The 16,003-nt window shown below is 36.2% G+C and overlaps 1 protein-coding gene across 1 annotated transcript; it reads right to left on the bottom strand.

Annotated features, from left to right (window-relative positions):
- Window positions 1–2,540: 2,540 nt before the first annotated feature.
- Window positions 2,541–15,521, bottom strand: LOC129281485 (uncharacterized). The gene is made up of 5 exons (XM_064113455.1): window positions 14,969–15,521; window positions 10,860–11,034; window positions 6,424–6,521; window positions 4,020–4,559; window positions 2,541–2,786 (listed from the first exon to the last, which is right to left on the bottom strand). The coding sequence occupies exons 3-5, from the start codon at window positions 6,451–6,453 to the stop codon at window positions 2,541–2,543; spliced, it is 816 nt and encodes a 271-aa protein (XP_063969525.1). The 5' UTR covers window positions 6,454–6,521; window positions 10,860–11,034; window positions 14,969–15,521.
- Between the last annotated feature and the right edge of the window lie 482 nt (window positions 15,522–16,003).

Below are 16,003 nucleotides of genomic sequence, written 5' to 3'. Positions count from 1 at the left end.
CATTCGAGCGACACCTTTCCGAATCATTTCCAATGATGGGTCTCCAGTATTGGTTTATCATAATAGACATCCATATTCGATCGTTTTTCGTTAGGAATCGTGTGGCCTTGATTTGCAATAACCTAGAATTCGAATTTCAATTTGATCACAATTTCATGATTTGCGTCGGTGAAAAATCCTCATTTAACCGCGTAATCATCTCTGCTCATTTTAAGTGATCAAATTTAATCCATTATATACACTGTTAGAAAATTTATCCTTAAAATAAAAGAAGTTCCCGCAGCAGAGTCTCGAGAACATATGTAATCTTACCAGATTGCGTAATCTTACATTGTATCATGTACAATTACAGGATATTGGTATTTGGTGTATATGGAATCATACAAATTTCCTTAAATAAAACACAATTTTCTCCTTTTTAAATTGTAGAAAAATTCCTGTTTTATGAATTTACAAAATGATTCTGTTATTGCTTTCTGCAAAATCTTAGTTTTTCTTCTGTAAAATCAGGTTTTTTTAAACAGTGTATGCTTTTGAGAAAAGTCACATTGTCCGTCGTTGCCCTAAACAGTTCCATAATTAAAAGGAAAGTTTAGGCAGGAAGTAAAAGATCATTTTGTATACACCTGTAAATCAGTATGTAATTCAATTGACCCCCAACACGATCAAATCGTTTCCAGAAGAGCTCTATTATCTTGAATTTGGCTAATGAAAATTCACCTGTTTCCTACGAACTAGTCTTTTTTATTTAAAATTGGCCACATTACAGACTAGTATATGTTGTCAAGCATCCAATTTACATTCAAACCCAAACTTAATTTTGCACATTTTTAGGTTTTTTTTAATAAGTGTAAGTGATTCGACCAGGTAACGGCACGGAGGCCTGCCTTCAACATGTTCAAGATACGACCTCCACATAACGAACTTATCAACTTATTAAGTTCCGTCATAAAAGGGGATTCAATATTGTCAATGTTTGTTTGAGAGGCGCGCTAATCGATTGAGCTCGTTGCCATGGTTCCGATTAAATCATAAATTCATGAACCGTATTCATTGTGGACTTAGAAGACAAGCTATGCACAGTACATGTAGTTTTGTCTTTCAATGAATGGGCCATAATGTGCTTATACCGGGTAGAAACAAAGGTTATAATGATGTACGATTAAAATCATTGAAACGAGGCGGCGCTTGCAATTTTTTTTCGCGCAGATTTGCACCTCGTAAAAGTACGACTCTGAATTCCGCCCCTGCAATCTGCAATAGCTATCAGAAAACCACCCCAAAACTAACAAATATATATTCGTAACTGCACAGCTCGAACACGGTCCTTGAACTCGAGATTATTTTGGGAATATGATGATCTGCCCTTCATGGACCTACTACTACAGGATCTGCCTATCAAGAATGATTGTCATGTCGGAAATCCCGCAACCCTCATTTCCTCTTCTTACTGGAGCATCAATCACACTGCAAAAAACACCGGTGTTGATTTAACACCAGCCCGGAATCTATAAATGTCCACACCAGAGAAGTATTGAAACAACACCAGTTTGGAATCAAACCGATGCTGTTTTAAAACTAATTGGTGTTGTATAAATACCTATCTGGTGTTAGATTAATAGCAAAACCGGTGTTGTTTAACACTTCTCTGGTGTGGACATACTGTATATAGATTCCGGGCTGGTGTTAAATCAACACCGGAGTTTTTGCAGTGCATCTTTCATGACCATTTTCACATGTATTCCACGGTGTTACGGTCACACTAACGAAACCAACTCCAAAGCGAACGCTGTTACGTCATTAGAAATAACGTTATCAATTTGATCGGGCTGGAGTCGGTGCGAACGAGCCATGACGAGGCCTATCCGTCCGCCTCACACACTCTAAAAAAACGAAGAGCTAATTTAGCTCTTAAAGAGCGGGGAAATATAGTGACTGCATTTCGGAGTGCTGATTTTTCTCGTTCAAATTTGAACTAGACAAATCAGCACTCCGAAGTGAAGTCACTACACACGCTCTTCAAGAGCTAGATTAGCTCTTCGTTTTTTTTTAGATTGCAGCTCCTTTGTATTGTAATAAACGCTTTTGATGGTGATTTATGTAAAGCTCGTAATGGTTATGATGATGATGATAACCCACGGCATTTCTATTGCGCCATAATAGCATTCTTAGGCGCAGGCTTATCCAACAGCGAATTATCATTAAAAAAAATTCTAAATGCGCCATTGAATAGGCAACTAGATAAACGACGCCTCGTAGTATCTTTACTAAATGTACATGAATAAAAATCATCATATGTTTAATTTGTAATTATTTGAAATGAATTGAAGTTGTTTCATAAAATAAAAAGAATAGGCCTACAGTTGTATTACTAATGAATGAAGTCTTGAAGACGTTGCATGAAAGATCTTTAAACAAATCGAGCATTTCGAAATTTATTGTGCCCCCCCCCCCCACCCCCGCATGCTCGTAATATCTTGGCCCAAAATATTTACCAAAACGGGGATATTGATCAAATGCTTCCATTTCAGGTTACATAACTAAAAGTGAAAACAAAAATGTTTACCTTCGAAGTGAGTTCTTGTCCACCAGTGTGGTTCTTTGGTAGTTTTGACCATGGATGGATGGGTCATTAGCTTGCCCCATAAATCAGTGGTGGCACATTTGGGGAATCCCCCGATGAAGAAGTATGGGAGGCACCTAGGCTGGCTGTTGGTGTTATTCGAGTTTCTCCAGCACGGACTCTTGTAGTCAGGCAGGTACTCTCGCGGGAATCGGTCAAATAACTGTGAAAGGGTGATAAGATAGCTTTTGCGCAAAACTTCATTAAAGGGATGGTCCGGGCTGAAAATATTTATATTTAAATAAACAGAGTAAAATTCCCAAAGCAAAATGCTGCAAATTTCATAAAAATCGAATAACAAATAACGAAGTTATTGAATTTTAAAGTTTATCAATATTTTGTGAAAACAGTCATATGCACATCGTCATGAATATTCATTAGGTAGGCTGATGATGTCACATCCACATTTTGCTTTTTTCTTATGTTATTAGATGAAATCATAAATGTCTCATTTTTTCATACGTGTGTAAATGATGTGTCTCCATCATGATGAAATAATTTGCGGCAATAAATAATGATGCACTCAATCAGTTGTCAGTCCAATTGTTTTAGTTCTTGGTAGAAATTTATTTAATAAACCAAATTTCATATAATAAAATACGAAAGAACAAAGGGGAATATGACATCATCAGCCCACTTAATGAATATTAATAAAGACATGCATATAGAACTGTTTCACCGGAATAATGCAAATCTTTAAAATGCAATAACTTCGTTATTTGTTATCCGATTTTGATCAAATTTTTAGCATTTTGCTTTGTGAATTATACTCTATTTATTGAGATATAAATATCTCCAGCCTGGACCCTCCTTTCAAAGACATTCAAAGATTCTTCAATAAGATGGAGAATTTCAGCAAATGGTCTATTCTAAGAATATTGCCATTGAAGATGCAAACAACAAAGACATCCGGTTCAGGCCTCGTGAACGGGAGGAAATGAGTTTGATCCATGGCCAAGTCATACCAATGTCGTACGAAATTGCATCTTGTGCCATCCTGACAGACACTCGACGTTTTAGAATGGAGAGGGTATAACGATTTTTATCACTACTAGATGGACTCTGACAACATGGACAGGGGCATGCAGGGGCATGTTATTAGTGTTACTAGTGGTTGGAAATGTTTCCCAATTGCTAGGAAAGGAGATGTGACTGTGTGTAAGAATGCAATTCATCTGCACAAATGGCTTTACATCCTATCGAGGCATAAACGAAAACCAGGTTTGTAATGATACAAAAAACCAGAACTATTAGGCAGGCAAATCATTGTAGCAGCATAGAGCTATTACAGACCCTAAGCCTAACCCTAACCCTAATGATAGCTCCATGGTAGCAGGCTTATATTTCTTTTAGCATAAGTAGGACCCATGCTTGGAGGAAAGAAGGGCTTACTTACCCTTGGTGCCAGTTCTCTTAAATCCTTAGGGATATTCCATCTCGTGTAATTGACCGGGGCTCGGATCCCACGTTCATTGTTCTTTGCCATCATCCTTTCAAAATAGAGTCTGGACTCTTGAAAATCCATCGACAGCTTTGTCAAATTCATTTGACCGAGTTCTACACTTGGAGCAGTCCTCGAGAACTTAGCCTGTCCCGCTACAAATTTCCGTCTTGTCAGCTTTGCCTGTCGTAGGTGATCTGCCACTATGTCTGGACGTCTCCGTGACTTAACTACCCTACCAGCCACGTACTTCTTTACGATGGGACCAGAGTAGGCCTTCTTTGCTTCTTCCCTGGTAATATTCAATTGTGTGGTGTTTCCATTTAATTTAGTTCGGACGTCTCGTCCTTGATTTAATGAATCCATTGCGGAAGAACTGATATTGATGTGACTGGTTGCCCTACTAGGTACATGAATTGGCTGGGGGACGTTGCTCTCCCACGTGAAAGACGCCATGAAAAAGTACGTTATCATTCCCGCAAACGTAAACAGTATCTGCAAAAGAGAAGTAATGTTATTGAAATATGATTATGGATTCGTTTAATCTGACTTTATAATCAATGCATGGTCAATCTCCTGTTACACGCAAGACCCAATCTCATAATACATTACCTCAATAAATAATCGCTCCTCCAGTTACTAACAGCTGATCATATAAAGTAAAAATAATAATTTAGAAGAAAACAATAATTGTACATCTGACTTCAGTGACATCTCTCTAGAATGCTATGTCACTAAAGAGCGGAATTACTCGTTACGTCAAACAAGTCTAAAATCTCATTTGTTTCATTTTAGTTTTCGTTTAATATTTTTCCTTAAAAAAGTGTACTCCTAATTACTTTATTATTACAGGGGCCGCGGAAGCGGGGGGGGGGGGAGGCTTCAGCCCCCATTTTTTCCAAAACCGTGTGCAAAACTTAAACATGACCATATGATTGTGATTTCATCATGGTCAGCCCCCCTCCACTTTTGGCTCAGCCCCCCCCCCCCTCTTTGTAAACCGTTCCGCGGCCCCTGTATTACTCTGCGCATCAAACTAGTTTACTAAAGATAGATGACGCATATATATATATATATATATATATATATAATAATAGTCAGTTCTTGTCTAGCGCGTAACACATTACGAATAACGTCTGTATGCGCTTCCAAAGGACTTGGATATTATTACCCCGGCTGTAGCTCAAGCGGCTAGCTTCCACCAGCGCTCGGCATTTCAAGGAATAAATTCCTGCCAGGTACCCATTCACCTCACCTGGGTTGAGTGCAGCACAATGTGGATAAATTTCTTGCTGAAGGAAACTACGCCATGGCTGGGATTTGAACCCACGACTCTCTGTTTCAAAGTCCGGAGACTAATCCACTGGGCCACAACGCTCCACATCCATATGAATTTGATTTACTTTGAAATTGGATCCTATACCACGTACTGGAATTTCTCATTCTGACAAACAGTCAAAAAAGCAGCAGCTCGTTTTGTTCCACTCTCATTAAACTTTAGACTTATGGGGTGTTGCAAGAAAAAAAACTTGCAAATAATTGCGAATATGTGGTAGATTGCTATAACTGCTTCTTGAAAAAAAGTAATCTGATTTGGTAGTTAAAATTGATCTATCAATTGTAAAATTGCAACATAATTTTTACCATTGATTGCAATATTTCCTTACAACACCCCCTAACATTAATCATTATTCACGACTATGGCGGTAACCCGTTGAGTGTACATGAACATTTCAAATATGGATAGAGCTAAGTTGATCGAAGTGTTTGATATCCATCAACCGTATACTGACATAATAATGATTTATAACCATATGATATGGTTATATCCTATAGGTATTGTTTCAATAAAGTTGGAATTTGATCGAAGATTTCTCTCTAAATGAATATCTAGAAAAAAGTAATGAATGATAGGCCTATAAAACAGAATTGGATATTAAATAATGAAATAGAATCATGGGCTAAGAGGGTTAACAACAATCGTTTGAACACCAATTATTTACTTTAAATGCAACACTAATGAGACTGGACGGGATATTATCCTTTTAAATATCACTTTTTTATTTTTTACTTTATACTACCAGATAATAGCAAAATGTATAACACAGAATTAAGAAAAGGGGGATACAGAAAGAGAATGTGACACGGTTGAAATAGCATACCAGACAGAAGAATAGGCATATATGAGATGGAGACTATGTAATAACATTTTACCACTCTGCCAAAATTAACATTTGAATAAATAATGATATCCGTGTAATTACTTCCTATTTAGCAAAGAGTATAAATAAAAAATTGAACTTGTCTTTCGAAAAAAAAGGATGTCACACTGAACAATATTTAAGTTACGTTCACTTACCTTGAATTTATGTCGAGAGTAAAAAGACATGTTGTTTTCCCCGTTTATATCGTTAGTTGCCGATTTGCTGTTCCTTAAAGATCTGCGGATTGAGCCTGCTGGGTAAATAGAGGAAGACGACATTTTTACGATAATTTTGACGTCTCCGGGCAGTTATATCTCTTCAGTGCTTCAAACGCTCAACTGTTAATTACTTTCCAAGTTCTTTAATTCATTATTGCATATCTATTATCCAAACTTCCTATTTGATCTCTCTTCTTTTTTTTTCACTGCGCCTTGGGCACTCTGCAGGGTGGATTTGGCGCGTTATGTATTATTGTTACCAGTACAGTATAGGCCAATTTGTAATTCAAGTCCGAATTAACGCTACTTTATACTGTTTATATTACAGAGATTTTCCGCTATATATAGTGTCAGTTTTCATGCAGTTTCCATCAATAGGTTTCCTCTATCAGCCTTAGTATAAAATCGATTTCATGCTAATTATGCTAATTAATTGCAACCGACATTCTTCTCTCCGGCTTAATGCTAACGCCATTATCTCCATGTCCCTGCTCTGATTCCTGGCCGACTCAAGGGAAGAAAAGACTGTAATATTTGACTAAATATCGCAGTTTAATTAGCTGAGACAGAAATATGCAGCTACATTTTTTTTTACTGTTTGTTAAATTGATTCTCATAAAGTGTCATGTCAGCTAATTATAATTTCAGGGGCAACCTTTACGACATATTGCAGTGTAAGTCTTGTTTTCTTTGCACCTTCCTTTTGAGGCCTCCATCAATTTCCATCAAGCTCCAATCTTAAAGGGGTACTTCGGGCTGAAAATATTTATATCTAAATAAATAAATAAAGTGAAATTCACAGAGCAAAATGCTGAAAATTTCATCAGAATCGGATAACAACTAACAAAGTTATTGAATTTTAAATTTTAGCAATATTTTGTGAAACTAGTTATATGCACGTCGTCATGAATATTCATTATATGGGCTGATGATGTCACGTCCCCACTTTCCTTTTTCTTATGATATTACATAAAATCGTAATTGTTTCATTTTTTAAAAATTTGTACATGTGTGAATAATGCGTCTCCTATAGTGCAGCAATTCATATCTAATGCACTAAATCAGTGGTCAATCCAATTGTTTTAGTTCTTGGTAGAAAATTTTTGAATAAACGTAATTTCATATAATAAAATACAAAAGAACAAGTGGGGAAATGACATCATCAACCCACCTAATGAATATTCATGAATACATGCCTAGAACGGTTTCATCAATATAATGTAAATCTTTAAAATTCAATAACTTTGTTATTTGTTATCCTATTTTGATCAAATTTTTAGCATTTTGCTTTGTGAATCTTACTCTATTTATCGAGATATATATATCTCCAGCTTGGACCATCCCTTTAATGCAAATCAACTTGTTGTTAGGGTGGACTTGCCCTTTAATATCATTATATCATGAGCATTAAAGCAATGCTTAATGAGCAAATATTTGGATGTAATTTGTGCAAGATCTTCAGCAATAGCGGGCAGGCCTGAAATCAGAAGTGGAAGGTGGCGTTATTTCTAGTTGAATTGATTGTGTCATTAAAAATGGAAGACGTTTGGTCTCCAAATAATAATAGTGTCGCTCAAAATGCAGGGAAGCACGAAATCGCAAATCTGAAAATTAGATGACATATTCTACATAATTACATTGACAGATGATCTCAATATCCAACTTCATAGTCAAATCACCAGATCTGTCAGTCTGTGATAGTGATATAGTCTAGATATGGCCGTAAGTAGTTATTTGTGATGTAAACCCTACAATTATTCGTCACATATTGGCGTGTAAGATAACTACTAACATCCAAATCTAGACTAATGGTGATTTATTTGGTGGTGGCAGGAAAACGTTACTTTGTTAATGAGGAATAATATAGCAGGGATAATTTATTGTATCTTAATTATTATCATAGACTAGTCGTTCTATTAACGCCCCAGCGCGATGCGTGGTGTGTTACCCACAAAAATGAATATCACAGACTAGTATAAATATAGTGCTATTTTAAACCGATGGCGGCGCTTAAGAGGGAGGGCGACCGACCCCCTCCCCTCCTCTTCAGTGCTTCAAACGCTCAACTGTCAATTACTTCCCAAGTTCTTTAATTCATTATTGCATATCTATTATCCAAACTTCCTATTTGATCTCTCTTCTTTTTTTTCACTGCGCCTTGGGCACTCTGCAGGGTGGATTTGGCGCGTTATGTATTATTGTTACTACTACAGTATAGGCCAATTTGTAATTCAAGTCCGAATTAACGCTACTTTATACTGTTTATATTACATAGATTTTCCGCCATATATAGTGTCAGTTTTCATGCAGTTTCCATCAATAGGTTTCCTCTATCAGCCTAAGTATAAAATCGATTTCATGCTAATTAATTGCAACCGACATTCTTCTCTCTTAATGCTAACGCCATTATCTCCATGACCCTGCTCTGATTCCTGGTCGACTCAAGGGAAGAAAAGACTGTAATATTTGACTAAATATCACAGTTTAATTAGCTGAGACAGAAATATGCAGCTACATTTTTTTACTGTTTGTTTAATTGATTCTCATAAAGTGTCATGTCAGCTAATTATAATTTCAGGCGCAACCTTTACGATATATTGCAGTGTAAGTCTTGTTTTCTTTGCACCTTCCTTTCGAGGCCTCCATCAATTTCCATCAAGCTCCAATCTTAAAGGGGTACTTCGGGCTGAAAATATTTATATCTAAATAAATAAATAAAGTGAAATTCACAAAGCAAAATGCTGAAAATTTTATCAGAATCGGATAACAAATAACAAAGTTATTGAATTTTAAATTTTAGCAATTTTTTTTGTGAAACTAGTTATATGCACGTCGTCATGAATATTCATTATATGGGCTGATGATGTCACGTTCCCACTTTCCTTTTTCTTATGATATTACATAAAATCGTAATTGTTTCATTTTTTTAAATTCATACATGTGTGAATAATGCGTCTCCTATGTAATAAACTAAGTTGTAGACATGCAAGACCAATATGGGGAAAATTTGAGTTCAAGAAGCATTTGGGGGTAAAAGTTGGGAACTGGTCTATTTCACCTAATTTGAATGTGCTGAATCTGATAGGACCGGTTCCCAAGCCAATTTTTCATGTTTTTACCACCTAATTTGCATAAACAAAATGGCTGCCAACTTGACTATTTATAATCTTATTTCTACAATTTTCTTTTATAATATTCGCTTTCACCGATATGGATACTGCAAAATCCTGCATACATAACATGTACCATTCAGGTAAGTAATATGGAGCCTATATATATATCACGAACCCTCGCTTGAGGCAAGAATAATGTAAAAAATAGGAATAGGGTTTATTTAGTTTTCCCCAATTCCATGTCCCCAATTCGAACATCTATACGCCAGTGAGTAAAGAAAAATGATTAGCGATTAACTATATGTCAAAGATGCGATCAGAGGCGGCGTCCGGCTTCTTTTGATAGGGGAGGGGCAAGACAACCTAATGTGACGTCATATTTTTGTTCGCAGTTGGTCAGGGGAAAGAGTTACGTGACTCAATCCTCTTTCATTACTGTTATTGCATCTTACTACCCCTTTTGATAAATCATAAGGGGACACGGTTACCCCTGCCCCCCCCCCGTGGTACCGCTCCTGGTTGTAACATCCGTTTGATTCATTGACATGTGCCGATATATATTGTGTCCCTCTTCGACAAAATTAGTTTGCATTAAAATGAATTATACAGACGATCTATATTCGCATTGTGCATTCGCTTATTTCTTGGCAGTCTTTTATTTTTATTTTCAGGTGAATCTTAATTGATTCTATTTATTTTTCCTTCTCTTTCATTTCCATTTCTCTATAATGAAATTGAGGCTATTGAAGAATCCAGTAGAACTAACTTTAAATTAGGCAAAACGAGAAAGAGTTTGATGAAATTGAGGTTATTGAAGAATCCAGTAGAACTAACTTTAAATTAGGCAAAACGAGAAAGAGATAGACGGGGTGGGGGTGTAAGAGAGGGGGAGAGAGAGGGAAGAGGGAGGGAGAGAGAGAGAGAGAGGGGGGGGGGGTAAGAGGGAGGAAGGGGAGAGAGGGGGCATATATTATGAGAGAGAGAAGGCATTCAAAGGAAGAAGAAAAAATAATTGAATGTGCGTTCAATGGGCAACAGTAGTCATTACGTAACTGGAACTACCATTATTAGGTCGAGATTTCATTTCCTTTGTAATAGGTATTTGGAAACACAAAAGGCCAGCATACAGTAACCACAAATCAATATGGCTTAAGATTTTCTTCATGGACGAACAACCTGTCGTGTTTTTTAAACTTGTATTGGGCAAGTATCAAATGATAAAAAAAGGGAAAATAATGTCAAATTCGTCATTTACCTTACCTGCATTTATTTCCCTGTCCAGAGTCAGTTCCTTCCTCCCATATCATTGGCAACATTAGCCAAAGTCAGCCATTATGATAGTGCGATGAGTGTTGAGTTCTGAACCGACCAATTCCCGATAATGATCATAAAGAGTGGCATTGATGTTCGTCCATGCCAGATCAGTATATGGAATCTAATGTAAAGAACGTTAGAAACCATTCTTTATTGCAACTCTTGAAACGTGTTGAATGTCTAGATGTAAGAGATAAACCAATTAGTGCTCGGATGTCACGGTCAAACTCAATCTTAATCGCTTTGAATTGCGTTTTTTGTATCATTATTAGATTATTAGCTTGCCCGGAGAGCTGAAATATGATACAGATACACATAGCTACCATAAAACATGGATCTAAGTTTAATAATTAATGTGCATAAGTTATGACGATTTAGATAGTCACAAATAGAAGGTAGTAGATTCATAAATCTTTATACAACCTGGTTTTCTACATAAACTCGCGGTTGTTCTTTTTTTGTTAAAGAAATTATCTAAAATGGAAACAATACCTGTGATCAGTTTGTAAAATAATCACAATTGTATTAATTATTTTACAAATTAAAGTGCAGAAATTATGACGATTTATATAGTTATAATACAGTAAGTTCCAAAAATATGAACCAATGGTTGTTCTTAAAAAAAAACATCCTTTATTTTATTGAAACATTAATAAGTTCATGTAAAAGTTTTTATTTTCCTGAATATATGGAATAGTAACTACCGTACTCTGTTGAAAATTTTTACTTACAAAAAACAAAATTCCTGCAGCAAACTCCCGAGAACACCTATAATCTTACTGGTCTGTGTAATCTTACATGCATTTGTGTAAAATTACAAACCTTTTCCCCCTTTTTTTAAACAGACCTGTTCTGTAAAATTATAGAAATATTGTAGATAATCTTTCCTATCATAACAATTTATTGAATAATTTGAATATATCATTCTGTAATTTTTTTTTAATTGTTCTTCTGTAAAATCTTCTGTTTTTTCTAACAGTGTATATACTGCATACTGACGCCCTCTTACCATGCTTACAGAATTTCGATGACCTTTTGCTTGCTTACTCCATTGTCAGAAAAGTTAGGTGTGGAAAATGCATCCGAAAATGGTGATGACCCTTTTATGTAGGGGGGGGGGGGGGGGCTTGTAAAAAATGTTTCCCCCTCCTGATAAGGTTTCTTAGGTATCGTACGCCACTGTCCATAGTTATATGTTGCAATTTTGAATAACACTACTGGTTTGTATTTTGAAAGAAAATGTATTAAAAGATGTGCACAGCAAAAACTGCGGTGTTAACCGGTGTACATAGAGGACCACACCAGTTATTTTACACCGGTGTTAAATTGACAGTGTTAGTCTAGCACCTATATGTGTTATTGCAACACCTTTGGTTGTTACATGTACACTCTTTGGTGTTATATTCAATCTCTAGGGTGTAATTTTAACACCAGAGGGTGTGGTCCTCTATTAACACCAACTGGTGTCAGTTTTAACACCACAGTTTTTACAGTGTGTGCATCCAGCAAGCAATAACCAGGAAATTACGATTCCACTTTGGAAACAAGAGCATGATTATTAGTGTGCCTTTTGAAATGTTTCTATAGTAGAAGTACATGTATTATATGAACAGTAGGCGATTGAAATTGAATTTGCGGTCGACCGTTATACCCCCGTCGCACTTATTCGGAATCAGCAGGAATCGAGCAGAAGCTGGAAAGAAAAAATATTCAAAAAATCTAGAAATTTTTGGGAGGAACTTATGAATTCATCAAACTGGAGTTGAAATTCAGTAAATTGACCAGGTGTATCATCATACACTAATCAAAATGAACCGCAATGGAGTCAGATTGATAATTCGTGCTACGTTTTTGGACATTCTAGGGGCATTCTAAATATTCTGACTGCACTCTGAGTGCATTCGAAATATTTTTGTCATTTCTTTTGGCCGTCCCGAAGGTTTTGGTCATGTTCAAAACATTCGAGGGGTATTCTCGAACGATGTTGGAAGTAGATTTAAATGACCAATTGGTGGTCAAACATAATAAGTGTGATGGGGGCTTTAGTAGGCGAAAATTATCATGCAAGGCGTGCAATATGACCACAGGAAAGGACAGTTACAACAACTTTCGATCTATCAGGAAATAGGGTCAAATTGATGCCAATTCTGTTACTATCCAGCCAACAGGGAAGGTGGGGGGGGGGGGTGATCTTCTCACTGAATGTGAACTTGTAGGTACAAGTCGGAGGTTTAAGTTATTCTAAAAAATACTTTAAGAAATAGAAACTTCACTAGAGATAATGATAATATCGCGTAAACCTTGGGTCTTCTGAATGTTTCAGTATCAGGGTGTCACGACACTTGCTTCTGCGACATTTGCTCCGATCTTAAAGGGGTACTCCAGGCTGAAAATAATATGATTTGTACAGATTAAGAAAACTCAGACACACAAAAAACTGAAAGTTTGATAAAAATCGGACTAGGAATAACAAAGTTATGGCATTTTAAAGATATGCATTATTCCGGTGAAGCCGTCCTAGGCATGTCTTCATGAATATTAAATGAGCAGACTGATGATGTCACATCCCACTTGCTCTTTTGTATTTATTGTATGAAATTAGGTTTATTAATTTTTTTTCTTCAAGTGCCAAAAAAATTGAATAAAAATGATTAAGTGCATTAGATATTCATTTCTGCAACTTATTTCATTACAAGGGAGACATAATTATCAAAGATATCATTCACACATGTATGAAAATGAATGAAAAGAAATATGATTGCATGTATTTACATGAGAAAAGGAAAGTGGGGATGTGACATCATCAGCCCATCTAATGAATATTCATGAAGACATGCAATATAGTATTAAACTCTAAAATTCAATAACTTCGTCATTTGTTATCAGATATGATGAAATTTTCAGCATTTTGCTTTGCGAATTTTACTCTATATTATTTAGACAGATATAAATATTTTCAGGCCGGAGCATCCGTTAAATATCTTAGAGGGCACAGGGTTATTAAAGTTATGATTGTAATAAAGTTTTTAGTTTAGAATAATGTTAAAGATACAGATTATGGTTGGGTTTCGGAGGTCAGATTTTATGTCTGCCTTAACCGGCATGACGACCAAACAAATTGACAATACTTAAAAGTTATTCGCATGGAAAATGTGAATTACAAGCTCTTCTTTTTAATAGTTAACCCTTCATATTCTAATTTTTATGTAATATATCTGTCTCTAATCTGGAATATGTAAATATTTTTACCATTGTCTTATTCATATTGAATTATTGTAATGTATTGTATTATTTCATCTTTAATGATTGATTCTTTCTTGTTGGATATTAAATTGTAGCATATTTCGTGAGATATGAAAATAGACCAAACTGAAACTGAAACGTGAAGATTTTTCATCGGAGCAATAGTTGCCGGAGATTATCCAGTGTCAGTCACACCGAAACCTTACACTGGGATATTGGGTGATTTCAATTTCAGTGTTGACCTCTTGATGTTGGTGTTAGGTCAATTTTTAAATGAGTATAACACCCAAGATAAGATGAAGATGGTCCTGAAAAGTCACTCACTAGGTGTTGAGCTGTCAATATCGTGATCTGGATTATTTCTTTTAACACAGAGTAGGTTTTGGAGGTAGGAAACGCAATTCAAAATGTGCTTCCAACACCAACACCAACATTGAACTTGCAATCGCCCAATGGGTGATTTCAAGTCCGGTGTTGGTCTTGGTGTTGAAATTTTGATTGCTTACCCTAGCTCCAAAACTTATTCTGAGTTTTTAAAACTGATCCAGATCACATTATTGCACATCTCAAAAACAAAAAAAAGTAGGCCTCTATGCCTTACTCCAATCCTCCGACCTCTGCAAAACTAAATTCAAAATACAAATAGGGGCTGAGTGCGGCAGACATACTCGTAGGCAATTCATACGTTGCTGTTATCATTATCATAACCCTCAAAGGGTTTCAAGTATTCTCCTCTATCATGCGTATATACCGGACATCAAAAATATAGGCCATATGTCTACCTTTTTCAATAAAAACAAACGTATACTGACCTTAAATATTGATATATTAGCACATCTCCCTGTCTACACGGACATGACGGAAGTCCCGCGATGTTTGAGGCACCTGGCTAATTCCAGTGATTTGTTGTACACATGCCGAAAGGACTTTACAAAAGTAATACCATAAACATATTGCTACAAGGATTATCTCACACGGTTAGGTTCAAGGCTGTATTCATTAACCTGTCACAAACCATAACAATTCCCGCTCCGGCCGACTTCAGGCGAACGACGCTTGATATAGCGTAATAGATCGAGGTGATGATGCTGAGATGATGATGGTGGGTTAAAACCCCGGCTTTATGTATCTTAGATCTTGTCGACGACTAGAATACAGTTGCATTTAGGACTGGATCACTTGAATAAAACACTTTTTTTTTCACACCTAAGACTGAAAAGAGATTTTCCCGAGATTGAAAGGTTTCGTGAGCAAACACGACACACACACACGACAAATCGACGCGAGTTTTGAAGTTGCTTGACGATCGAGGCCTATATGATTTATTGACACTATGCGTGTACGCTGGTATGGTGGGTATATAGGCATATAATAGTCTATGCTTAAAGTCTTGGGTGATACCATAATGTAAATACTACGTTATTGATACCATCTCCCAGTTTGGGGTAAGCGAATAGCGAGTAGAATGCAAGACTGCATCTATTTCGGTTTCGTTATTGTGACTTGATCTCATCGGAACCAACCTTTTATTGACAGTAATGCCTGCAACATCCATATGTCATTGGATTCGAGGATGATAAATTTATTAATTTTCAGCTCGCGCTCGCTATATTTGATTAGTGAGATACGAATGATAATCATGATTACAATGACTACAAAAGTTTCATGTGTTTAGATGCAATTCTAACAAAATTAGCAAGCGCTTGGGACTGGCATTAGCATTAGATGACTATATATGGTGAGAGATGTATACTTTTCATGGATTCCTTTAAAACATTGTCTTTAAATACCCCTGATTGGAGTCATTATATACAAAAAATTCTGCTTGCGCTTCGCGCTATCATTTG

Source organism: Lytechinus pictus, chromosome 18 (assembly GCF_037042905.1).
Source record: "Lytechinus pictus isolate F3 Inbred chromosome 18, Lp3.0, whole genome shotgun sequence".
In the NCBI taxonomy this organism is placed as follows: Eukaryota; Metazoa; Echinodermata; class Echinoidea; order Temnopleuroida; family Toxopneustidae; genus Lytechinus; species Lytechinus pictus.
Note: the sequence above shows the minus strand (reverse complement) of the source record. Positions and strands in the feature narration are given on the sequence as shown.